General features: G+C 39.2%; 1 protein-coding gene across 3 annotated transcripts in view; it reads left to right on the forward strand.

Annotated features, from left to right (window-relative positions):
• Window positions 1-26,036, forward strand: part of CHN1 (chimerin 1) — a 173,529-nt gene extending 147,493 nt beyond the window's left edge. For all 3 annotated transcript variants that reach the window (XM_060016554.1, XM_060016555.1, XM_060016557.1), the window contains 6 exons: window positions 3,131-3,215; window positions 12,697-12,870; window positions 13,592-13,669; window positions 17,262-17,399; window positions 23,621-23,726; window positions 25,144-26,036. In XM_060016554.1, the coding sequence (XP_059872537.1) occupies window positions 3,131-3,215; window positions 12,697-12,870; window positions 13,592-13,669; window positions 17,262-17,399; window positions 23,621-23,726; window positions 25,144-25,315 (753 nt within the window). In that variant the 3' untranslated portion in view covers window positions 25,316-26,036. The remainder of the gene's footprint in view (window positions 1-3,130; window positions 3,216-12,696; window positions 12,871-13,591; window positions 13,670-17,261; window positions 17,400-23,620; window positions 23,727-25,143) is intronic.
• The last annotated feature ends 484 nt before the right edge of the window (window positions 26,037-26,520 follow it).

The following is a 26,520-nucleotide window of genomic DNA, read 5'->3' on the forward strand; positions in this document are numbered from 1 at the left end:
GTTTACATACCAGTAGAACTTTACACCCTTTATCATGAGTAACTGGCAGGTACAAAACCAGACTTCCTCCACACTTCTAATCCAATTTATTAACCTTACCAAGTTAAGTAAAACTGGATTATCCTGAGACTTCCCCTAAAAATAACTTCACAATTCTCTAGCTATTTCATGATTATATAACTTTTAAAATATGAGTCAGTGCTATCTATTTCACTCATTCGCCTCAGATTAAAAGCAAGATTACATACTTTATCCAGTTTTATTCACTCAGAGGAACACAGAAGAAAATAAAGACATCCCAGACTGTCTGAAAGTTGATCTTGAGCTCGGCTTCAGGAACTCCAGGAAATGCTTTCAGTTTACAGGCTGTGAACATCATTAACAATCCAGAAGCAACTGTATCTGCATTCCTGACCCTTTTCCATAAAAGACATAGAAGGGATTATGGCTGCCTTTTCAAAATCAACACAACATTTTGTACTTGAGCTTACTTGGCAGTGATCAGAGTCACAAGCACATACCTGCTTGGAATGAACCCTGGGTTATTCACTGCTACCATATATGGATATTTTGGCCAGTAGTAGTATTTCGAATTCTGATATACCATATTTCATTGATTCTACTATATGCTTTTTTTTTCATTTTAACATCTCTGAAATTGGGATTAAGCTTATAATCAGTGGCATGTCATAAATTAATTGGCATGGTTTTTCTAAATGGAATATATGTATCTTACATTCAGGGTAAGTCTTATGTTCAGTAGCCTCTTAAATTTGAAGTACGTTTATTTATTTATATATATATTTATATATATATATATTAAAAACCACTTACTAATATACAAATAAGACCTAATTAAACTTAAAAGCTTTTGCACAGCAAAGGAACCATAAACAAAATGAAAAGACAACCTACAGAATGGGAGAAAATATTTGCCAACTATGTGACCGACAAAATATACAAACAGCTCGTATAGCTCAATATCAAACAAACTATCCAATCAGAAAATGGGCAGAAGACCTAAATAGACATTTCTCCAAAGAAGACATACAGATAGACAAAAGGCATATGAAAAGATGCTCAACATTGCTAATTATTAGAGAAATGCAAATCAGAACTACAGTGAGGTATCACCTCACACCGGTCAGAATGGCCATCTTTAAAAAGTCCACGAACAATAAATGCTGGAGAGGGTGTGGAGAAAAGGAAACCCTCCTATACTGTTGGTAGGAATGTAAATTGGTGCAGCCACTATAGAGAACAGTATGGTGGTTCCCTAAAAATCTAAAAATAGAACTACCATATGATCCAGCAATCCCACTCCTTGGCGTATATCTGAAGAAAACCATAATTCAGAAAGATACAAGAACCCCAAAGTTCATTGCAGCACTATTTACAATAGCCAAAACATGGAAGCAACCTAAATGTCCATCAGCAGATGAATGGATAAAGAAGACATACACATACACACACACACACACACACACACACGATGGAATACTACTAAGCCATAAAGAAGAATGAAATAATGCCACTTGCAGTAACATGGATGAACCTAGAGATTATCATACTGAGTGAAGTAAGCCAGACAGAGAAACACAAATACCATATGATATCGTTTATATGTGGAATCTAAAAGGAAGGAAAAGACACAGATGAACTTATCTCCAAAACAGAATGTTTACCAAAGAGGAAAGGGGAAAGGGGGAGGGATAAATTAGGAGGCTGGGATTAACATATACACACTACTGTGTATAAAATAGATAAGCAACCAACAAACAAAAAATCACTTATATAAATAGAACAGTAGTAAAAATGACGGTCTTAGCTGTGAATTTCATTATTTGCCATAGCTGTTTTGGCAGATATTTATGTTGAAATCAAATCGTCACACTTTGTGATTTTCACTCTCTTGTATTACTGTTTTCTGATGGAGGAAATCATATATATGTAAGAAATTATCTCAAGCAAATGCAATTTGATACAGATCAGTAACTTCCTTGTTCCCTGTCCCTCCCTTTTCTTTTGACGATGACTTTTTTTTTTTTTTTTTTGCGGTACGCGGGCCTCTCACTGTTGTGGCCTCTCCCGTTGCGGAGCACAGGCTCCGGACGTGCAGGCTCCGCAGCCATGGCTCATGGGCCCAGCCGCTCCGCGGCATGTGGGATCTTCCCGGACCGGGGCACAAACCCGTGTCCCCTGCATCGGCAGGCAGACTCTCAACCGCTGCGCCACCAGGGAAGCCCTGACTTATTTCTTGAGTACATTTTTAGCCAATATTTGCTCAGAAGTCTTAAAGTGTTACTGATAATATTCAAGATATTTTTTCTTTTATTCTTTAATGTTTGGGGTTTGGATTTATTGCTCTATTCTACCAATATTTTTTCATTTAGGTTAAGCTAGAATGGCTTCTCTTTCCTATCCATAAAGTCTATAGGTATCTTGGCATTTGAATCCTTCTTCTTTGGAGGTTCCTTTCTTAGGGATAAAAGAATCAAATGTGGTAAAACCTTTATGAGCTGGAAAGATGAGTGAATAATTACTGTATTCAAACAGGGTTTCTGATCAACTGTAGCTTCTGCAGTTTCTAAAATATATTCATTTTCTTTTGCTAACATAGTATCAAATGGTTCTGAACAGATATTAGCCCTTTTTGATGATTCTTTTGTAACCAGCCACTAAATACCACCTTCACCACCCGTGGCCCTGACTGTGGTCACAGAGGACAGGAGATGGATCATCTGACAAAATCCTTATAGACAGATTCTGTCTACATCACTCCTCATCCCCATGCATGCCGCAGCGCTCAGAATATGCCCGTACTTGTATAGCGCATAGATGAGACTGCTTCCAGCTGGAGGGGACCAGTTGGAAAATTCCACTGTAGAAATTGTTTTCAAAAGTAAATAGCAGAATATTGGTTTGATTTATCACCATTTCTAAAACAAAGAGGAAATCAAGCTCTGAAGGAAATTGTAACTGCTTGGCAGTTCCACTCAACCAAGGTTTTTCTAACTGTAACCATATTGTGCCTCTTGATACTGACTATGGCTTGTGTATGACTGCTTGGAAGGGAAATAATCTCGTCTGTAATCTCCCCTCGGGCCACTTTGTCACTACTCTTTTTCAGGTCCACACATTCAGGGGGCCGCACTGGTGTGAATACTGTGCCAACTTCATGTGGGGACTCATTGCTCAGGGAGTGAGATGTGCAGGTAAGAGCTCTTCCCTTTTCGCCTGATTGTGTAAGTTATGAAGCTATAAGGAGTAACTCATGAGGAGCTTTGCTCTTCTGCACATATAATGGGCTGGACCCCCGTTTGCTCTTAACATGCAACAGGCTGGATTTCTCAGGCAGCCAATTTGACTATTGATATTTTATCTGCCCTTCACCTTCTTGTACTTAATGGGCAGCAGTCTGGTCCTTTAAAAAGAGAGAAGTTGTCTTGTTCAGAAAGTCTGATAAAAGGAGATAAAAGTAAGGCAGTTATATTTGCCTTGCCTTTGATGTTGCAGCAACTAAATTTATAAGAATGATTTTTTTAAAGCAGTGTACAGGGACCTATGATTGTTGCCTTAGAAACTGAATTTTAAAGATAACTTGTTAAGCTGAATTGTCCTTACTAACTTTTGTGAAATCAAATTGAAGCTTTAAAAATCTGTGAATTTATCTTAAAAGATGATTACCAAATTCTGAAAAACCACTTAGTCACTAATATTTTGTTTGTGACATTTTAAAATCTTGAATATGCCATATCCTCTTTATAAAATATGACCATAGTATTTTAGATTTAAATTTAGAAACTTGAAGGTTTCCACATAAAGAAATAACCAACTCAGGGATTTATTGAAATGCTTTATGAAATAAGTAGTTATTCGCATAATGTGAAATTCATTTGTATAGAACAACTATACTGAGTACTGGCCACTTATTCAAACTGCTCTAAATTCTGGTATAGGCTTAAAAATAAGTATTTAAATTTCAGATGTGTAATGTTAGGTCATAGAAGTTTCTTTCTGCTATTTAAATTGTAAAACTAAAAGATACCTTCTTACATGTCTTTTTGCCTGAAGCTTAACTCTAAAAATGTATGTGAAGAGTAAAGTATTTCAAAATGGTAACTGAAGTAATTCTGTCAAATTTAGCACTGTAAAAATCCACATTTCTTTTGTGGCATGATTCCTAATGGAATATTTTCGTTGTCCATTATGTGCAGAAACTTCTGGGGTTTGATTTTTCTTATTTCTAAATTGCCTTTTCTTTGAATAGCAAGGTGTGGTATGCGTTGCATGTGAACGTTCCAAGTCGCCCTTCCTTCAGTTATAACTCCCTTAGCACCACTAAGGCATGATAAGATTCCAGGCATGTATCACTAGCTAGATCCATTCAGGGACCTCGCTGCCATGAGGAGGGGGAAGAATTCCTCACGTCTTGACTTTGAACTGTGCAGAGGTGTCCGTCAAGGAGAGCCTCAGCTCAGAGCCAGTCTTATTCCTCCAACATCCTAGAGGGCTGACAGCCCCATTTGCAGTTCTCTGCCCAGAGAATAAATGAGGACAACAGTGTCTTTCTGGCTGGTGGTTACCCAGAGTCAGGATGAGGACCCATCACTAGGAAGGTTGTGGTTGAGCCTTTGAACTGGAGGAAGGTTGTGGTTGAGCCTTTGAACGGAACGTAGTCGTGTAGTTAAGAACATCCACATCGTTGTGGTGTTTCAAAGGCAAATGGAGTACCCTTTCCAAAGCACAGATCACCTGCTCGAAGAATGGTCGTCTTCATAAGCCTGGTTTGCCTTTATGACATAGCCTTGACCAGCTGAGACTGCAACGGTTTCTTACACATTTTAAGACTGTCACTAATTCAAAAGCTTTTCTTTTACTAGAGTGATGATGTTTATCGTTTACATTTTGAAAGAGTGAAGGCCACCTACATGGAAATTCTGAGTCAGCTATTAGCAGAGAACTAGCACAGCACATGTGAATAATCTTTGGCCATATGCTACAACCCCATATCATGTTTAGAAGAAATGTTTTGGAATGTTTATGATAGTGATAATGTGAAGGAAAAGAAGAAAGAAAATGATTCACCCCATCCCATAGCCACCCACTTGAATAGCCTCCACTTTTTATTGTGAGTAAATGTCAACAATGTAAAGAAAAGCCTTTTCATTTTATGTTATATCTTGTCTTCAAAAGCGTTATATTCTATGTGATTGGAACCCGATTACTGAGCAATATAAGAAGAAGTCAACCCATTTTTTTGAAATACGGAAGGTTAGGATTTGAATTACTTCTGTTTTCTGTGACAACTAATTACATTTAGATTGATGGTGGGATTCTTTCATCTGAAGTGGCTCATCCTGACCTTTGAGCCATCTGCTTTATATAAAACAATGCAAAGAATTAAGAACTTCGAGAGAGAGAACTAACTGTGGTAGGGTGAACGTTGGCTCCCCAAAGAGGTCTACTTCCTAATGCCTAGAACCTGTGACTGTTTCCTCTCATGGCAAAGGAGAGTCTGTGATTAAGTTAATGAAGTTGAGACGGGGAGATTACTGTGGACTGTCAGAGTGGCCCAGTGTAATCACGATCAAAGCGTCCCTGTAAGAGGGAGGCAAAAGAGGCTGAGTCAGATAAAAGGTATAAGAACAGAAGCAGAGGTCAGAAAAGAGCAAAGATGCTATGCTGCTAGCTTTGAAGATGGGGGAAGGGGGCCATGAGCCAATGAATGCAGGCAGCCTCTGGAAGCTGGAAAAAGCAAGGCAAGAAATAGATTCTCCCCTGGAACCTCCAGAAGGAGGTCTTAGGCTTGCTAAGGCCTTGATTTCAGTCCAGTGAAGCTGATTTTGGGCTTCTGACCTCCAGAACTGTTAGATGACACACTCATGTTCTTTTAAACCACTGAGTTTACGATTATTTGTTACAGCGGCAACAGGAGACTAATACATTAGCCACTAAGCATTAAAGCTTTTACTTCCAAAGAAAAATGGAAGTAACACTGCCTATCAGAAAAGAGATGTATTTATCTGCTTTTGATCCCTAAGACAGCTTGCTTTGTTCTGGTTTCTTTTTTCAAAATCCACCAAGGCAGAAGAGAGGCTGTCCGGAATTTTTAAAAGAATGTTTGCCAAAAGCAGCAGTTTTGTATCCCACCACCCCCCTCTTTTTTTTTTTTTTTTTTTTAACATTATGCGAAGTGTTGGGTGATGTTCCAATCACCAGGCTGGTGGCAGAGTAGCTGAAGGAATCAGACTGAATCCAGCTAATAGCAAGCAAGCTGTCCCTTCAGTACTGAAAGCTCTAGGCTTGCTCAACACCCACCGCTGACAAGGACAACTGAGGGAGCAGCAGGGACAGTCATGGGGATGCAGTCACTGCAGACATGATCTTCCCAAAACTCCACAACATGAGGTTCCACAGTCGGCATTAAACGTCTCACCTACCACAGTCTCCCTTACGTTAGGCTTCTATAAGTGAGTAAAATGACGTTGCAAGAGACCATCTAACTGCAGCTTGGGAGTGGTGCTCCTTTGCGAGCAAAGTAAGTGGCCTTCAAAAGTTAAGTGCAAAGGATCATTGTTGTTCAGATGGAATAATTTTCCCAGACCATTTTTCCTTTCTTTATGAAATTTAAGCTTATAGGTTAAAGTAATCTATTATAAGATCACCAAACATCTCTCTCATGAAAAAGACCATTATTCCACCAGCATTCCTGAATTGTTTTCATTTTAGCCTTCCCAAAATATTCTAAGAAGTTAAGCCGGATAATAATTGTAAATCAGACACATCAACTTAGTGTTGGTTATTTATGAAAGTGACTTCATTTTTCCAGTGTATCATTATCATTGCTGCCGGCCCCCAAAAGGAAATGGCAGCAGTTTTTTTTCCTAATAATAAAATGTATTTATTGCTTTGCATATACAAGCACTTAACTTTTAGGTTGGAGAAGGGGAAGTAATGTCTTCGATTTTAATTACTGCTTTGATTGTACCTAAAAAGTTATGTTTGTCCTTGTAACCCAATGAGAAATTGGTTAGACTTGCTTACGACTTCCATGTAGCTCCTTTTAATTGAAAGCAATGTTTTCATAAATATCCCAAAGAACAAAGTATTCTTCTTAATTTTGCTTCTGAAAATAATGACTTCTGATGCATGTTAGAAATGGGCTAGTCCCACTTTTCCTGGGTGGGCGTGGAGGTGGAGGTAGGGACAGCTAAGAGACATGTTTTAAAATAAAACTTCTATTTGCAATTAATTTAAAATTGGAACACTCATAGAAAAGAATGAATGATTACCTTTCCTTTCAAAACACACATTAACATTACCCCTTAATCCTATCAATAGAATATAAATAATATCAGCTATTTATTTCAAAAAATAGGTTTCTGTGCTTTTTAGATATAAACCATGCATGTTTTTTAGAGAAATCAAGCCCAGAAAATCTGAAAGTAACCTCAAGTTAGTATTCTAATAGGAATACTTGATTAATAAGGACAGAATGAAGTACGATTTGAATTTCTCATTCCTCCTTTCATGTGTTTATTCTGTGCTTATTAACTTGAAGAATTGGGAGGGGGCAATGTGATTTAATTGTAACATAAAAATAACCCACCAAACCAAGAGATGCAACAAATGAGATAATCTTTTATGGAGTTTTTTTTTCACTTATACTGTAGAGCTTCCCTGGGAGAAACTGAACTCTATATGACTTTAATAAATAAGTATGAAAACCAAATAAAGTCTTAATGGCAACCTGAAATATTGATATATTGCTAGTCCCTGAAGCAGCAATTTTCAGAGCAAGCGCAGAGCTGGTATATTGCACTGTGAACTTAAGGGTATAACGATACTTCATTTTAATGCCTTTACCCTATCCTTTGGTCTTTTGAAGGACTTCATATCCAATCCTGCCAAGAAATTTGGCCTTTGAAATTTACTTCTAAAATTGAGCATAATATATTGTCCCATAGTTTAATCTTATCCAAATGTAAGAAAGAGTATCAGTTTAGGAAACATTTCCCTTCTTGTTAAATACCTAAATCTGAGCTCAGTCATCTCTTTATCCAGTTTTCACTGAGTCACAAATAAATTAGGCATTTGCTGATGTGTAAAATGGGAGATAACTGCAGACGTTCAAAGGAAAAACATTAATATTAGTATCAGACCATTAGTGCCATTCAGATGTTTTGATATTCTGTGGATGCATCTAAATTTTACTGTTTTACCTTCTAGTGGATTTCCACTTACTTAGGAAAGAACGTGACAAAACAAGAATATAATGGGTAGGTTTTATCGCTGCTTTTTAAAAGTGCTTGCCAAATCACATATAGATTTCTGTAACGGTAAAATACAGCAGAGCCTTTTAAACTCAAGTGTATACAACAAATAATAGGTACAACATACATTATTGAATAAGAGGTTGAAAGTAGCAAGTTCATCTTCAACCCTGAAAACAATAACTCAGCGTACATGGTGTACTGCTGGTGAAAAGTGGTGTATATATCACTCAGTGGGACGAGCACAGGCTGGGAATTAGGAAGCCAAGGTTGAAATCTCAGTTCTACCAGTTTCTGGCTGAGCAACTTGAACAAGTCATTTAGCCTCTCTGAGCTTCGTTGTCTTTGTGAAAAGAAGACACTGGGGTAGGTTGTTACTAACAGCCATTTCCAGCTGGACCTGTGACTTCCGTGTACACAGAATATGAGGCACATCAACATTATTTTTAGATAATGAAGCTCTGCTGACTTTTATACTTTTAAAATATTATGTAAGAGTTCTTCCAGTTCTAGACAAGTTGAATAAATATGTTTTATTCCTCACAATAATGATAACAAAAGACCCTGGACAGAATATATACATCAATTATCAAAAGACTGAAAGTTGGGTAAAAGAAGGAAGGCTGATTAGGGACCTCAGGACTCAAGGAACCCAGAAGCGAGTTGCCTGGTGGTATTTTGGATTTTGGGGTTTTTTGAAACTCCTGTGTATCCCAGCCTGAGCATTAAAGATACCCACAACCCATAAGTGCCAATAGGCACAGACAAATCCCAAGAAAAGCTGGCTCTTCCTAGCCAAAGCCCTGGGAAAAGGGCACCCAAGCCGGACAGAAGTCTTTTAGCCGTGTCTACCATTCTCCAGGTGAACACCATGATAAAGCCACATTGCTACCCCTACCCACGGACTTCTGCTGGATGCTGCAGCAGAAGGCTGTGGGTAGAACCCTATTTTCCATCCCACTCTGCAGTAACAAGGTTGCACTTCTCTCCTGTGAGTCTGTGAGTAGAGCCCTGTCTTCCATCACCATCTTGCAGGAAGAAAGTGGAACCCCTCCCTGGCTGAGACTGTGGGTGGAACCCTGACTTTCATCCCACCCCGCCTATAGTAGAAGCAGCACCCACTCAGCCCAAGTCTACGGGCAGAGAGCCCTGTCTTCATCCCTGACCTGCAGTAATGAGGGAGCTGAGACCATGATCGGAACTCTCTTCCGTGCCCACCCTGCAGTTCCATGCAGCACAGCACTCCTCCCCGACCAGGTTTGTGAGCAAACCCTGACTTCCATCCCTACCCTGCAATAATAACTAGGACATGGCCCTCTTTCCTCCCCAGAATGTAGGGTAGAGTCCTGCCATAAGATACATGTTTGGTAGGCAAAATAGCACTGCAGTAGCATTACAAAGGCTTTGTTACCTAGTTTGACATTTGAAACACAGCCTATGAAAGTATGCCAGGATTTGCATTCTAAATCTAAACAGGTTAACTACCTGCTAAAGTTGAAAATTTCAGTAGGAACCAGAGTCTTATAACACTCAAAATATCCAGGATGCAGTTCAAAATTACATTTCATACCAAGTACCAGGAAAATCTCAACTCAGATGAAAAAAGATAATCAACAGTCGCCAATATTGAGATGACAGAGATGTTGGAATTATCAGACAAGGAAAGCAGCTATCATAAAAACGTTCCAAGAAGCAATTAGAAACACTCTTGAAACAAATGAAAAAATAGGAAATATCAGAAAAGAAATAAAGATATAAGAAAGAACTAAATGTAAATTTTAGAACTGAAAATTTTATTAACAAATAAACCCACGGGATGGGCTCAATGGTAGATACAATATGTCAGAGGAAGGAATCTGTGAAGCTGAAGATAGATCAGTAGATATTATCCAATTCAAATGAGAGCAAAAATAGGTTTTTAAAAGTGAACTGAGCTTCAGAGACCTGTAGAACAGAAGATTTAGCATTTGTGTTTTTGGAGTCCCGGAAGAGGATAAAGAGTGAGAGGGTGGAAGATATTTGAAAAACTGGTGGCTGAAGACTCCCCAGATTTGGTGAAAGCAGTCAGAGAAAAATGATGTACCTATTTGGAGGTACGTTTATGTAAATGAAGTGTATAAAGAACAGTGTAGATGAGGAAGCAGCTATAACCCCAGCATCCAAGTCCTTTTCAGGACCTGGCATTCACATCTGACGAACACAGAATTGGCCTAGAAGTCAGCTTAGCTCCTGACCTTAAGCTGATTATGACAATGCCTTCCAGTGAACCCTGGGGCACTACCTAGGAAAGGCCTCTCAAAATGTTTCATTCTTCTAAATAATAACAGAGTCATGGTAAACAATTACAATTTACTATGTGTAAGCATTTTACGTGTATTAATATTTAAGCCTCACATTAACATAATAATAGAACCTAATAATAGATCTAATATTAATGGATAAATACTATTATTATTCCCATTTTATATAACTGAGGCACAGAAAGTTTTAAGTAACCCCCTCAAAATCACACAGCTAATAGATTCTAGATCTAACTCTAAATTACGGAAGTTATACAAAACATTAAAATTTCAGGGGAAATGAGGTCCTTTAAGTGGCCATTGCCATTGAGTTCTCTTATGATTGAATCAGAAATCTTATTTATATCTAATATAGAATAAAGAGGAATTTGGGGTTCAGGTTATGTATTCATTTGGACATCATTTAACTACACAGAACAGTGTTGGGTCATTTCTTCAGATGGTACAGATTCAGCTCCTTGCCCTGGCAGCCTTTACGTATTCAAAGAAGCACCTGTTCTTCTTTAGTGATGACGATGTTTGGACACTATTAGCATGGGCTGTGCCATTGCCAGTGCTGTTCACTTACACACACGTGTTCAAAGACTCAGCTTCCCTCGACACCTAGCCTGTTTTTGCACATGGGAGGTGCTCAGTACACGACTTCTTCCCTTAGAGTCACCACAAGCCTTAAGTTCTTTTTTCAAGTTGGTAATATCTACATATTTAATGAAAGAACAATTCTATTTATAAGTTGTGGCTAATTTTCCTTGTCTTTGTTAACTGTTACTGCCATATATATAACTAGATTTCAGCTTTACCAAAAGTCATAATAATGATGATGATCATCGGTATTTGTCTAACATTTTATAATATGCAAATCACCTCGAATGCATTGGCTTATTAATTCTCATAACAATTCTGTGAGGTAAGTGTTATGCTCCTGTTTCTGCCCAAACAGCAAGCAAAACTGAAGCTTGCCCAAGGACCACAGACAGTGGTCGTGGGACTGTATGGTTTTCAAATCCATTAAGATCTGGCTATAAATTGTGTGTACCTCAGTTGGATTGGATTTATGGGAGGTCAGCATCAAGTTTTCATGAACTTAAAAACAAATGGGTAATATTTTAAACAAAGATAAAGGTGACATTTATTTTTAGTTAAATTATTCAGGTACGGTCCATGTCTCTTAGGTCCAATTTAGCAAAATATTTGTATCCCTCTCTATTTCTTCTAAAATGCCATTGTGCTCTTCTTGTTGAAAATAAAATACCTCAAAATATTAACTAGAAAATATTTGGGTTCTGGCATCTTAGAAGCTATAACCCAATAAAATGACAAAGCAAAGGAACAACTTCAGTAGAGGCAATATGGTATAGGTGTTAAAATCGTGGGCTCTACAATCTTTGTAGACTTGAATTTCAGCTCAAATGTACTAAATGCCATGGGTAAGTTACTTAACACATACGTGCTTGGTTTCATCAGGTTTATGAAAGAGAAGAATAAAAGTACCTGGTTTATAGTTTTCTGTAAATAATGTAAAGCACTTGGAATAGTGCTTGGCATTAGTAAGCTGTTAATAGTAGTAACAAATAATAACTGTGGCTATTCTTAGCTACTAGATGTATTCTATATTCATTATCTTATACACATATATAAAGAGTTAGGAGTAGATACACATATGAGCAGCATCAACGTAAGAGGGCCCTGGGATACTCTTACTTTTGGAGGTTCAATTCCACCTCATATCAGATTTATTAAAATGCAGTTATATCCACATTGAATATAATTTTTTATATAACTTTAAAGAAATGGAACTTTAAATTTTTAGTTGGCTAGTTGGTGTAATGTTACATTTTGTAGACATTTAATTGAACACTTACTAATTTTGTTTGGCCTGGGTTGGTATTCTCCTGAGACCATACAGCAAGTAAATGACGGAACATGAGCTAGAATTCTAGTCTTCTAACTTAAAATCAGAATTTTCCTAAAGAATGAGAAGAATGTTTCCCCCACTCTGCAGGCTGGAAGCTAGTCCCCTTTTAAACCTAATTCAAGTTGGAGTGTCTTGCCAAAATAAACCTGCAGAATGCTCAAAATTCTGAAAATAATAATGAATTTTTCCTTTCTTTATTCTTCAGATTGTGGATTGAATGTTCATAAGCAGTGTTCCAAGATGGTCCCAAATGACTGCAAGCCAGACTTGAAACATGTCAAGAAGGTGTACAGTTGTGACCTGACAACACTCGTGAAAGCCCACATCACTAAGCGGCCCATGGTGGTGGACATGTGCATCAGGGAGATTGAATCTCGAGGTGAGGCGTTTCCAGCAAGGTTCAGAGCAGTCGTAACTCACTGCACAACCAGGTTTTCTTCTGCAAGTTTAGGGGGAATTATTTCAGATAACAAATGATATGAAAGTCTGAAATCAGTTAACAGATAATTAACCAGCATGATTTCAAGGTACATTTAACCAGTTATAAGAAAGATGCTTAAAATATATTTATGGTTGATGCTTCCTGTCTGTAAAAGTTGATATGTAGGTACCAATTCATTTCTCAGTTTTTATATTTTTTCTTAGGTCCAAAAAGCAAAGGTATAAATGCTCTGTTTAAAACTATCCTAGGCCAAAAAACCAAAAACCAGAACTGCATGCACCCTAATTATTCTTTGCCACTTGGGAAAAACTGCTATATGCCTATTAATATAGTTTATCTTAGTCTTCCATTATGTACAAGAATTTATGGTGTAAAGGGGGTGATGAAATAATTTCCCTTAAGACCTAAGGTATTTGATCTAGTTAGACAAAATGATGAGCCAAATTACAGATATTCAAGTCACAGTAGGTCAGAATTAAAGAACTGTGAGTGAAATGGTTTTATTTTAGGAGAAAAGTGTGAAGAGGTTTCTAAACATGTATATTTCATCATTCTTCCTGACACATTACTTCCCCAGCCTAAAGTATGAGAAGTTAAAATTTGAAGAAAAGGCATAATCCCAAAGAAACTAATTAGCTTCCCTGCTTTATTTCTACAGGTCTTAATTCTGAAGGACTGTACCGAGTCTCAGGATTTAGTGACCTAATTGAAGATGTCAAGATGGCTTTTGACAGAGGTGTGTTTTCCAGCAGGTTCATTAACTTAGGACAATAATTCTCTGCCAAAAAAGGCACAATTTCTTATGTTATTCTTTCCATTATTTTTCTAAATCATTAATGATTATTATGCCAAATGAAAAGACTTAGCTTATAATTTTTATTATTTTTTGTATTAGTTGTAAGTATTAAACTGTTAAATTTCAGGGTGAGAAATAAGCATAAAATTTAACTGTATTACCAACATTTGAGTATCCAAGCCTGGTCCACGTTCACCAAAATGTATACATAGCAGTTAAATTTACCAAGAACCATGGAGAAAACAGTGGAGGTGGATGTAAGGGAAGGAATCTAAGTCATTGCAGATCTCAGATTCTCCAGGTTTGCGGTGGCCCACCTAACTCTGCCTGCCGTGCATGCCTCCCTGGCATCTCGTTATCAAAGTCTGAGCTCACGTCAGGGCAGGAATCTGAGAGGAACTGGGGACCTTCTGGCATCAGACCTCCCACTGTGGGAGGAAGGACCCATCCAAAGAAGAGCTCAATGGGACTTCTTTTCTTTTAACTAACGTTTAAATTAAGGTTTGTTGCCATGGTTCTCCAATTTGTCTTTGTTTTGAGCACTGGAGTAGGTGGGACCAAGGAACTGTAAACTTGAATACAGGAAGTGAAACAGAACAGGAGTTGTGATTGTAAAGAGCCTCTTTCCTTTGCAAGTACAAATTTCTAGTTCCATTACACTCCCCTCCCATCACAGACTTCTTACAGCCAACAGAGACAGAAGACAAAATAAATGAGATATTATTACCAACCCAGTAGGAGGAAATCTAGGTCAGCCCACATATTTGATAAGATTGAAGAAAATGACATGAAGTAATGGCATCAGGAACAACCCTGAATCTATGCCAGATTGAATGTTAGGCATTTCTTCTTCTCTGAAAGGTAGCAACTGAGCATGTCCATTCCCAGCCATTGGCCATAGGAGATTTTCCATATAATCCCTCCTCTCCTGCCCCTGCCCATAGTTTCCTCTGTTAACATCTCTCATTCATACAGTACATCTGTTATAATTGATGAGCCAACATTGATACCTTATTATTGACTAAAGTCAATAGTTTACATTAAAGGTCACTTTTTATGTTGTACAGTTCTGTAGTTTTTGGCAAATGCATAACATCATGTATCCACCATCACAGTGTCATACAGAACTTTCATTACCATAAAATCTCTACGTTCTACCTGTTCTTTCCCTTCCTCCCCTGAACTCCTGGCAGCCACTGATCTTTTTACTGACTCCATAGCTTTGCCGTTTCCATAATATCATATAGTTGGAATCATACAGTATGTAATTTTTTCAGGCCAGCTTCTTTTACTTAGCAACACGTATTTAAAGTTCCTCCGTGTCTTTTCATGGCTTGAGAGCTCATTTGTTTTTATCACTGAATAATATTCCTTTGTCTGGATGTACCACAGTTTCTCCGTTCACTAATTGAAAGACCATCTTGCTTCCATTTTTTTTGGGCAATTATGAATAAAGCTGCTGTAAACATTTGTGTGCAGGTTTTTGTGTGGACAAAAGTTTTCAGCTCCTTCGGGTAAATACCAAGGAGTGTGATTTCTGGATTATATGGTAAGCATTTGTTTAGCTTTGCAAGAACCTGTCTGTCTTCCGAAGTGGCAGTTCTACTTTGCATTCCCACCAGCAACCAAAGAGAGTTCCTGTGGCCCCACATCCTTGCCAGCGTTTGGCGTTATCAGTGTTCTGGATTCTAGCCATTCTAATAGCTGTGTAGGAAAGAAGTTGCTTTTTTTTTTTTTGACATTTATCATGGTTTATGTTATTTTTGAATACATGTTTACTTTTTTTTAACATCTTTATTGGAGTATAATTGTTTTACAATGGTGTGTTAGTTTCTGCTGTATAACAAAGTGAACCAGCTATACATATACATATATCCCCATATCCCCTCCCTCTTTTTTTTTTTTTTTTTTTTTTTTTTGCAGTATGCGGGCCTCTCACTGTTGTGGCCTCTTCTGTTGCGGAGCACAGGCTCCAGACGCGCAGGCTCAGCGGCCATGGCTCACGGGCCCAGCCGCTCCGTGGCATGTGGGATCTTCCCAGACCGGGGCACGAACCCGTGTCCCCTGCATCGGCAGGCGGACTCTCAACCACTGTGCCACCAGGGAAGCCCTCCCCTCCCTCTTGCGTCTCCCCCCCACCCTCCCTATCCCATCCCTCTAGGTGGTCACAAAGCACCAAGCTGATCTCCCTGTGCTGTGCATCTGCTTCCCACTAGCTATCTATTTTACATTTGGTAGTGTATATTGATACAGCCACTATGGAGAACAGTATGGAGGTTCCTTAAAAAACTAAAAACAGAACTACCATATGACCCAGTAATCCCACTTCTGGGCATATACCCTGAGAAAACCATAATTCAAAAAGAGTCATGCGCCACAATGTCATTGCAGCTCTGTTTACAATAGCCAGGACATGGAAGCAACCAAGTGTCCATCGACATATGAATGGATAAAGAAGATGTGGCACATATATACAGTGGAATATTACTCAGCCATAGAAAGAAATGAAATTGAGTTATTTGTAGTGAGGTGGATGGACCCAGATACTGTCATACAGAGTGAAGTAAGTCAGAAAGAGAAAAACAAATACTGTATGCTAACACATATATATGGAATCTAAAAAAAAAAAACAAACATGTTTCTGAAGAACCTAGGGGCAGGAGAGGAATAAAGACTCAGACGTAGAGAATGGACTTGAGGACACAGGGAGGGGGAAGAGTAAGCTGGGACAAAGTGAGAGAGTGGCATGGACATATATCACTACCAAATATAAGAGGCTGCTTTTTAATCATTAAAAATCTTTCATAAGCTAAATGGAATAAAAGAAAGCTAGTATAAGATCTAGCTCAGAGTAGACGCTAATTAAGTCTTTAGTAGATGAAAATTCAGCTGTTTTAACAAAGTACTAAGTGCAGGGGGAGGGCAGAAGGGGCCACCCTGAAAGAATGCCAGCTTTACTTGAGAGTCATAAGGCCCAGCAACTCTAAAATTTCCTCTATTTTGTAATTTCTTCTCTTGTTATATCAACACTCTAAAGTTTTGTTTTGCTTTTTCACTTCTCACTACCTCTCCTACCCACAGGGCTCAGGCAAGATCTAACGTTAGGTCTGGGAACCTGGGGTGAATCAAAGGTGGCCTCTTGTGCTGGGTCTTTTTTAAGTTGGGAGGACCTCAGTTGTTATTTTTCACATTCTCTGTGTTTATTTTAAAAAGGAAAAAAAAGTAACCCCACATTATTCCCGTAGGAATTCTCAAGTACTCATGAAATTTAAAAATATTTCTGTTAACCTCAGTCATCTCCTACTTTTCCCCTCCATCACTAAACATGGAAAAATAAGTAACCTCAGAATATAAAATTCAAAACAATAGATTGTCTTTCACAGAAAAATATATATGTGTTTCAGCACAGTGAATTTGATGTTAAACACTGAAGCATTGCTCATCTTTAAAAACAGTATACAAAAAAATGTTATTTGTTAAAAGTGCTATGAATCCAGATATTTACTTCTGTTTCTTTTAACATCCTTCAAAGACGGTGAGAAAGCAGATATTTCTGTGAACATGTATGAAGATATCAACATTATCACTGGTGCACTGAAACTGTACTTCAGAGATTTACCAATTCCACTCATCACATACGACGCCTACCCTAAGTTTATAGAGTCTGCCAGTAAGTATGAAGGCGTGCATTTGTAACCTGACAAATCGCCACTTCTTGGTAATCACATCTCCTGTTTTTTCTGCTGAGTATCTTGAATGCATTTTATGAAATATTTCTCCCTGGCCTCTCTCCATGGCTAATACACTCACAAGAATTTTGAACTCTTCTCTAACATAGGTTGTTTATGACTTCTACCATCAGAAGCATCTTTGCAATGTATTTTCCAAAGTAAGGCTTATACCAGTTCTCCTAGATATGGACCAGTACTTTTGTAAAATAAGATAAAAATAACTAGAAAAATAAAATTGAAAAAACAAGACCAACTATTTGTTATTAGATTCAGCAAGTGTGAAGATTACTCTGTCAGAATGCTATAAAATATATAAATTCTTACTCTCAATTTCTGCCCTTATCCTGTGACAGGCCATTAATAAGCAGTTTGAAAAATGGCACGGGTTCATAGATTATACTTTAAGGAGCACTATTTTAGATCAAAAAGTTATTTTTTAAGTTTTAGTTAAGATGAAAATGAGAAAAAGCAAAGGCTCATTTGCCAAATTTTATTTATGGTGCAAAAATCATACCTGTAACTTACACTTGTTTTTTTAAAGAAGGGAATTCTTAACAGACTTTAAGTGTTGGCATTACCATTTTTTAGAAAAGATAGGCTATTTCTGTCATTTACTTTTCTCTCTTAAAAACCATATGCTGTGTTAATCTTTAAATAATAACATCACTTCCTGAGTAACTCTGATTTGCTTTCTGATTTTGAAATTTCACAAGTACAAACTTGCTTTGTTCTAACTTTCAGTTTCTCCTTCAGAGCTTGTGTTGAGAATTTTTGTGGTTAGTTCCATGGAGCCCTGATTTCTCGCGGGTCAGCTCAAGCTCTCACGTAGAGAACAGCTGTGAGAATTACACTGGTTTTTACAAACGTTCACGTTAGAAGCCTGAAAAGACTCTAGATCTCTTCCATGAGAATTGGGGATTCAGGGCAGATCATGAAAATTGTCTGAGGGAGCTTACGGGTTCTTCTTTGGTGGGGCAGAGGTTTCCTCCCCAGAGAGATAAGTCAGATCGCCACTAACCTGGAAGGCACTTGACATACACCTGTATCGCAAAGGGCTGCTCAGACCTCGGTTTGCTCTGACCCCCGGCACAACTCTGGGGGCTCCATTGGATGGTGTTCCTGCCCCCTGTTGCTTGCTAGTAAAATTGAAACTCAGCTCTGTGGCTACCCCAAGGGCATCCGATTAGCACAGGACAGAGCCAGGATTCAAACCCCGGGTATGAACGCTACACAACCCCTTTATCTACTTAGAAGAAAAATCTAAGCACTCCTTACGGATTTTAAGGCCTTTTGCCCCACACCCCCAAACTACCTCACCTTCTTTCCCCACACCCACCTGAGTTGCTGAGGACAATCTCCCCTCTTTATTATTCTTCCAAAGCATCTGTCACTGTTCTTGGGTTTGTGTCTGAAACAGCCCTCCGGTGTGAAATCAGCAAGCCCCCTTATGTCACCCCTCAGAGAGCTCTTGAAAGCACATCATAAGAAAGAAACTTTCCTAAATCAAGGTAGAAATTCCATTTCCTTCTAATATAAAACTGTTTTGATGTGTGACATCAAAAACCCTGGCACAATACTTACACACAATATAAACGTTTACTGTATGTGTTTGATACTGATATCAAAAAGTTTGCGGAACACTGTGTCCTTGTAACATGTCTTTCCTAGTAGTAGAGTCTGTTTTATTCTTTAGATGCATAGATATAGCCATTCTCTTATCTGTATAAGCAGATAAGGAAGATGAGTGAAGCTAAGATTTATAGAGCATATACTAGGTGTCAGGAATGGTGCTAGGCACTTTACACCCATGATGTTGTTTTAGAAGAAATGAGATGTTACAGGTATAAGTAAATTGTCCAGGGACACATGGTGAGAGGAGGTGGCCCTGGCATTCAAACCCGTATCTGTCAAAGCCGTGCTGTCTCCACTCTACACACAGCCTGGCTCGCCTGATGGAACAGGGTACAAAAGGCTTCAACGGAGGAGGAAGATAGGAGGGGAGGGGCGGAACCCTTTCCAAACAAAGGACAGGGCTAGCTCACCCCTCCCGATGAGCTTTTTGTATCTCAGAACTTTTTTGTATCTCAGCCACTAAAACAACTGGGGCCGTGTTTTTCAGGTCTCAGGTGTCTGGCATTTATTAGCAGCCCTTGCCAACAAAAAAATCAGAGTTTGTGTTAAAGCTTTCTCCTGCAAAAGCTGTTTGAGCTCTGCTCGTGCAGCCTCCCTTGGAGAAGCTGCTGGGTGAAAGCTGGAAGGGAGTAGTGGCAGGAAATGAAGAAAAGGATTCAAGGGTGGAGGAGGCCAGGGCAACCCAACCAAAATCTTGAAGAGCTTCATGATCCCCTGGAAACTCACTTACGAACCACCTAGAAGCCTTGGTCTACCCAGCACTTCTTCCTCATTCCCTCTCCCCAGTGAAGAAATCGGTGTCCTCCAGTACAAAGGCCCAGAAGACAGATGCTTCTCACAGGCCGTGCTCAATCACCCAGCATGCACAGAGGCTTCCCAACCACCGTTGGAAACAGCACTGCCACAGTTGAGCTCCTGGTCAGGCTGAATGCAGAAACCTTCCTCTGGCCAAGGAGTCTAAGAGCTCTTTCCAGAAGATCTTAGAAGCTACATGACTCAGTCAGTGTGTAACCTTGAGCGAGTCAGATCAACTCAGAGAGAAAACCCAGAGTTCTTTGTCCTCAGCAACTTAAAATGTCCTGAAGAGAAGCCTGGTAGCTTGCCGAGTTTCCCCTCAGCTCTGCCACTGATTCACCCCTTTTGCTTGCCTAAGTTTTATTCTTTTTGTATTTGAGTTTCTCTGTAAAGAATTAGACACTACATTCTTTCAAAGAGCTTGTAACTAGATCTGATGCAGATTCGGAGCGCTCATTTCCTGCCCTCACAACGTCCACATCCCCAAATCCTCCAGACCTTCCCTGGACCTCGCAGCCATAGGCCGCCTTTCTCCCCTGGATTCCCATTGCGCTGGCTGGCCTTCTTTCACAGCCTTGTTCCTTCCTGCCAAAGTTATAGTCATGTCTCGTCTTCCCTAGTAGACTGTAACTTCCTCAGAGGCAGGGGTCCTCTCCTGTTTGTTTTCCCTCAGTGCCCAGTCACGTAATAGGTGCTCAAAAATATTTGTTGAGTCAACATAATTTTATATTAAGAACCGTAGAATCTTAGCGTTTTTAGATACTCTAAGGGGTCACATAACTAGACTTTCTTCTACAACAAATTCTTTTTTAAATACCCTGTAACTGCAAGATCACTGCTTCTCTAGGCGGCCCGTCCGCTGGTAGACAGATGTCCACTGACAGATGCGCAGGGAAATCTGCCTGCTTTTAACTCCCTCCCATTGGCGGTAGTGCCAGTGTCACCCTCTCCCCCATGCAAGCCTTTCGTATACTTGAACAACTGATGGTGGCCATTCATCTCAGAGTACCTTCCACTGTGTCTGTCTCGCTCTTAAATTATGCTGTGGTTTTCTTAAGGCTAAAGATTTGTGTTCTGGGAAGAATTGATCATGGGCAAGACTCTTCTAAGTGGGGAAAAAGGAGAAATGAATTCCAGGGAAGAATTTTTGTCAATTTAACATCCATATATTCAAATGCATTTTGTCATATGTTCCCAAATTTATAGCTCCAGTCTGGACCTCTCCCTAAACCCCAGATCAGTCCACAGTCGGTATGTTCACTTGGACGCCTGAAGGACATCTCAGTCAGAACTCTTGACCTTCCCCCCAGACTTCCTCCATCCATGATCTTCCCCATCTCAGTTGATTGAGGCTCCATCCTTCCAATTGCCTAAGCCCAAACCTTGGCTAATTCTTGATTATTCTCTTTTTCATACATCCCTCATCAAGAAACCCTCTGGACTCTACCCTCAAAATATACCCAGAATCCAGCAACTTCTTACCACCTTCACTGCCACCACCTGGTCTAAACGAGCGTCATTCCTCACCTGGATTTTTGTAATCACGACCAGAGTGGTCTTTCTGTTTTCACTCTTGCCCTTCCGTAGCCTGTTTCCCACATAGCAGCCAGAGGAGCAATACTGTGAAAAGTGTACATCAGATCCTGACCCTCCCTCATGCAGAAACTTCCCATTTCTCTCCGTAAATGCCGTGTTCTTAGACTAGCCCGCAGCACCTGCCGTGATAAAGTGCCCTGTTACCTCTCTGACCTCACCCCCATCTGCTCCTCTCTGCTCAGCCTCCTGCAGCCACACTTGTCTCCTCGCTTCTCCTCAGACATGACAGGCACACCCTCCCCTCGGAACCATGGCTCAGATGTCCCTCTGCCTGGAACCATCTTCACCCAGATCTCCATGGGTTGCATTCCCTCCCTCCCTCAAAGTCTGTACACGAGACTTTCATTCTCATTAAGGCCTATCCTGACCATCCCATGTAATACTGCACGCTCGCAGCCCTCCCAGTGTTTCTTACCCTGCTGTTTTCTGCGTAGCGCTCATTCTAATCTAGTATAAACTGTAAGATAGAATATTTATTGTCTATTGCCTCCAGTAGAAAGCTCTCTGTGAACAGGGAATTTTGTTTCTTTGCTAGGCCACCTACACTGTCCTTAATTTCACACTATCTCAAGAGTCTCCTTATGAAGATTAACTACAGAAGTGAAAAGGAGACTAAGTTACTCTTTTTTTCAATTTCCAGAATACTGTAGTTTCAAATTAATTAGTCCAATCATAAAAACTATAGCTAAGTAAAAAATAAATAGTACTTTTCTATAGTAAATGGAATTTTCTTCTGTTCATTCTAGAAAGTAAATGATTGGATTTCAGTGTCTGAGATGTTATTGCTGTGATGAATTGGCACTTTGAACCTTAATGCCCCATGGTTCAAAGACTATGCATTATTTATCATAGCAGAAGGCAAACAATACATTCTTTATTGCTAAGAAATGAACCAAGAACTCTGGGGAAGCTTTGGGCAGAAACTGTAAAATGGCCAAAGTTTCTTTGAATTAAAAAGCTTCAGTCACTGTTCACATTCTGAAATTTATCACATCTGCTCTGCCAATGCTAGGAACTTTTCACTTTCATCTTATATCAGTTTTTACCTGACTCCAGTACATTGCCGTTGAGTTGGTTTGTTTTATAAATTAGAAAGAGTAGGATTCTTGGTCTTGTGTCTAAAATGTTGTATTCTGGTCAGATACGGCCTTCCAGCATCTCAGGGCTGCTAACCAACACTTAAAGGCAATTGCCCTGAAGCCCAGCGTTTAAAGGCACCCCATCTTCTTGACGTTTGGGTAGAAGCAGGAATGTGCTATGGTCCTCTTTTTGAGAGCATGAAATTCCGAAGATGTCTATTGTTTCTGAATATGTAAGTGATTAATGAATTAAACGCAGTCTGTGACCTCAAAGGAATGTGGTTTTTTGGCCAAAACAGAACTAAAATATCCAAATGAAGATTGTCCCCCTCAAAGTTACACCTTTGTAAGAGTCACATTTATTTCAGGGGTCCTGTTGTCACTCAGAACGTTTGGAATTACCTTCAAAGTCTGTACTGCATTCTTCTGAATATCTTAAGTAGAAGAATTGTGCTTTGAGCGTAGAATTGACTTTTTTATATAACAAAATAATTTAAAACTAAGTCTAATGAATAAAGGAAGTAAATATGGATGATGCATTTCTTGGTCTACAAAGAAAAAAGCATGAATATCAATTAATAAAACTTTGGCAGGGGTTGCAGTGGGCACTGGGCTAGCATCGCTTGTATACCATTGCTGAAAGGAGATTTTCAAGATATTCTGAACAGTGCAACATATGTCTGTAATATTCTAAGATGACCTTATTTGAATATATGTTTTTATCCTTGCATATGTTATTATGTGTCTGAATTTTTTATAGTTACATCCTATACATCCAATATCCAATTTTCATATTTATCAGACTTTAGGACCCTCAAGTGAAAACACTAGGTGCTCTCCCCAAAAGTCCAAGTAAATGATATTGCCACATTGACACTAAACTTTTGGAAATCTGAGACTTGAACCTTAAAAATACTTTCCAAAGCTGTGGGCGAGGGCCTGTGAGAAAGCACTTCTTGTCAGTTTTAGAAGATCACCACAAGAATAGAATGAAACGGGCCTTTTGTACCAGTTGTCTATTAAAGTTTCTCTCCTTGGTGTTCATCTTGCTACCGTAGAAATTATGGACCCCGATGAGCAATTAGAAACCCTTCATGAAGCACTGAAACTGCTGCCGCCCGCTCACTGCGAAACCCTCCGGTATCTCATGGCGCATCTAAAGAGGCAAGTTCCCAACTCGGACGTTTATACTTGTACCACATCCAAATGTTAAGAATCAAATGAAAGCAAAGGTGAAAGAAAGGACAAATGATCTATTGAATGAATGAATAAATACATAGGTATCTTGTCTTCTTGTGTAAAATCGCACACATTGAGAAGGAATGCTAAAAAAAATGCACTACAATACTGAGTGCAGACTTGACACCAACATAAATGTATCCGCAGTTCAAATATATGTTCCAAATATGTTAGAAATACCAATATTCTGCCAAGGACATGCATTAATTTTTGTGGAAAGGGAAAAGTTTGCAGCTGTAAAGACACTAGCGTTAGTATAATAAAGCAACTTGCAAGGAAGCTCACTTATGTCTTGCTCCAAAATAGGCACTTCAGACTTGGCATTTTAGATTATTGAATTAATGTTGCCAATATTGAAACCTGCTGTAAAAAGTGATGGAGTAAAATAAGGAGTAAAGAGAAGAATGGAAAATAAAATATTTCAGTTACTTCCGGTTGAATGTTTTAAAGTGATTGACGGTGATACAGCTTTATTTCCCCGCTTGGTCACCCTCCATCTCTCCCAGTTGAAGCAAAGTTTTTAAAATTATATGACCAAGTTTTAGTGGCTTTAGGATTTCCAACTATAGTACCAAACAGAAACCAAAAAACCCAGCAGAACTTGACATCTATTTTGTATGCCTTTAGGTGTGAGTTACCCAGAAGTGAATATTTAACTCACGGTGCTTGTAAGGATTTACATGGTTTCCCTCCTTAAAAGCACCATGAGTTAAAACTTTTTTTCACATGCTTCACTTGTAAATTCAAGTTTGCTGTGTATGTGGATGCAGTTAAGAACTCCACACTAAAACAAAGGAATAACTCTCAAATTATAGTCTCTGTGCCTTTTCTGTAGCAGTAAAAAGAATATAAATACACTCCCTGACGAGGTTGCTTAGCTTGAGCCATTTCCTATTAATATGGCTACCACTCTCTCCCTAACTACTCAATAAACCATTCAACTTGGCAAAAATGCTCTATAGGAAACAAGCTCTCGCCAAAGTGGAGGGAGAGCTGATGGAATTATCAAGATGACCCTGTCCCTTCTCTGTTTACAAACACACCCCTGCAGCTCTAGGCTGTGGCAGGCGAATCCACAAATAGAACTGACCCCACACAGGCCAGCACATCAACTCAGGCTTCAGCTCCAGTGATCACCAGATGTTTAAATTATTTACTAACATCATTTACGTTAAGGAAAGTCAGTACTTTGAAGTTAAGGAGAAGTGCAGAGAAATAACCTAGCGAAAGAGCTGATCAGTGGGCACAAACCTTTACTGTGAATCTTTTGTTATAGTGCTTCAGCACGCCAAAGACCCCCGTAGCCTACGTGAAGTCACCCTCCCTTCCTTGTATTTTTCAGAGTGACCCTTCACGAAAAGGAGAATCTGATGAATGCAGAGAACCTTGGGATTGTTTTCGGCCCAACCCTCATGAGATCTCCCGAACTAGACGCCATGGCTGCCCTGAACGATATACGATATCAGAGACTGGTGGTGGAGCTGCTTATCAAAAATGAAGACATTTTATTTTAAATTTTTAGTTTGAAGGAAAAAAGAAATGTTTTACTGATGAAGGAATGTTTTATAGTAATTTAATTGGCTCTTATAGCTGAATTATTTCTTGGTTAGAAGTTTGGGCATATAACCAGATTAAAATGAAGGAACTTCCCATTGTTTTCATAGCACTGCTCCGCTGTCCTTGTAAAACAGTGAACACATGCTTTCCAGTTCTAGTAGTCCTGGGTGTTTATCACGTTAAGAGAAACTCAAGCTAGTGCATGATTAGCCCCCTGTTTGGCAAGGGAACCCCACACAAAGGAGACACCAAGCCTGCACCACCCCTTCGTCCTGGGTCGCCTGTGGTTGTAGTCCAGCATGTTTCACAGAGTAACTCTGTCGTGACTTTGCTTTTGGGTCCTGCGTCACTGGTTTCTGATGCTTCCATAAACATGCACACAAATGGAGAAACCAGCACCTCTGGCTGCCGCATCGCCATAGACTATAACATATGCCTGCTTTTCTCAAATGCTTTATTTCTGGTTTCTCTTAGTTCTTCTCTAGCATAGTACTTTCTTTCCAGCAAAAGCAAAATGTGTTTTCAGATTTGTTACTTTAGTAAATTATCTCTACCAATAAAAAAAGTACAACGCAGAGCGTTTTCTGTTAAATTATTATTGGTTTTCAGTTGTAATTTTGTGTTTTTATCTGGCATGCAGTTATTAATTTATTAAATTTGGCTTTCAGAAATCAAAAATATTGATAGCTCACTTTTTTCTCATGACTGAGAGTATTTGGAAAAATGTGTTTGGCCATTTATTTAATACTGAGTACACCCTCTCACCTCTTTTGTTTACTGTTGAAAGTTTTGCGTTGAGCTCCTAAAAAAATAATTTTAAACTGCTTAGAAATAGAATACCCGTTCATTGAATTTATTTTTCTTCTTGCATACTCTGGCAAAAATCTAGAATATTTTCTCAACTTTTTGAGGCAGTGGAGAGCGCAGGCAGGAGTTCCTTCTAGAGCCATCAGAAAAAGAAAAAGGGCTAACTAAAAAGAATTACTTTTAACGCTCGTGTTAAACTAAGCAACTAAGCCCGTGTGCCACAACTATTGAGCCTGCACTCTAGAGCCTGCAAGCCACAACTACTGAGCCCACATGCCACAACTACTGAAGCCTGCGCGCCTAGAGCCCGTGCTCCGCAACAAGAGAAGCCACTGCAGTGAGAAGCCTGTGCACC

The sequence above is a fragment of the Delphinus delphis genome, chromosome 7 (genome assembly GCF_949987515.2).
Source record: "Delphinus delphis chromosome 7, mDelDel1.2, whole genome shotgun sequence".
NCBI classification, from domain to species: Eukaryota; Metazoa; Chordata; class Mammalia; order Artiodactyla; family Delphinidae; genus Delphinus; species Delphinus delphis.